This window comes from Microtus ochrogaster, unplaced genomic scaffold (assembly GCF_000317375.1).
Source record: "Microtus ochrogaster isolate Prairie Vole_2 unplaced genomic scaffold, MicOch1.0 UNK56, whole genome shotgun sequence".
Classification (NCBI taxonomy): domain Eukaryota; kingdom Metazoa; phylum Chordata; class Mammalia; order Rodentia; family Cricetidae; genus Microtus; species Microtus ochrogaster.
Genome location: NW_004949154.1, coordinates 1,687,245 through 1,688,145, shown reverse-complemented (window position 1 = coordinate 1,688,145; position 901 = coordinate 1,687,245). Strand labels below are relative to the sequence as shown.

The window sequence follows — 901 nt, the reverse complement described above, 5'->3', positions numbered from 1 at the left end:
TTTTTAATCTGTGGGAATCCCAGGTTATATAGCAATATTCACATCTCCAGAAATATCAAACAAACACACAGACTGAAAACAGCAACATAAACAAGACAAAAGGAAGACTTTCAACAGAAGTAGCACATGTATATAAGTTTATAATATACAACTTTAAGCTGTAGGAATTTTTTTTTTAGATCACCTTGAATGGTCACTGATAATTCCATATGGCTTTTTCTTTTGTACAAAGAACTCACTCTTTTAAACCTGTTTTGTAAAATCATAAGCTAAACAATATATCTTTTCTCCTTAGAGGTTTGGAACCTCCCACTCTTAGGAACTTGGTTTTATTTTGGGCCTATCTGGGTTGCCAACTCAAGATGACAGGACATATGGGCCCTATATCTCTTCACTAGCCACATTAGTGGTTTTTGTTTTTTTTTTTAAACTTGGTTATAGACAGAAGGGAAGTAATCTACTGTCACCTGACCCCTAAATAGATAACCGTTCTACTTCCTAGTCATTCACGGCTCCCTAAAGAGATTTGACAGTTACATTTTACAGCGTTGATTGTTACCTTTGCAAGAGTAAAAAAGCCCTTGTCTCCACAGTGGAAGCCCACTATCAAAGGAAATACTCACCACAATAATTTTATGTTTAAATTCGATTGCACTTATAACCACACTGAGTATACTGATTATACTTGTTGCTGCAGCCACCACAGAGCTAATGGTGTTAAAACTTAGACTGGTGGTAACCTAGAAAGGAATGGGAACCAGTTAATTCAATAGCATCCTTGGTGTAGCGCCATCAATATTTGAAATGCAGCATGATTTTATTAATACAATTCATCCTATTTCTGCCAAAAGTACAATCTGTGTCTTTCCTTAAGGTATCTTTACTTCCAATCCTTTGACAA

General features: G+C 35.6%; 1 protein-coding gene across 1 annotated transcript in view; it reads right to left on the bottom strand.

Annotated features, from left to right (window-relative positions):
- Window positions 1-498: 498 nt before the first annotated feature.
- Window positions 499-901, bottom strand: part of LOC101997525 (membrane-spanning 4-domains subfamily A member 4D-like) — a 9,730-nt gene continuing 9,327 nt past the window's right edge. The window contains exons 5-6 of the mRNA XM_013354634.1: window positions 624-740; window positions 499-516 (exon numbers count right to left, since the gene is read on the bottom strand). Coding sequence (XP_013210088.1) covers window positions 499-516; window positions 624-740 — 135 coding nt within the window. The remainder of the gene's footprint in view (window positions 517-623; window positions 741-901) is intronic.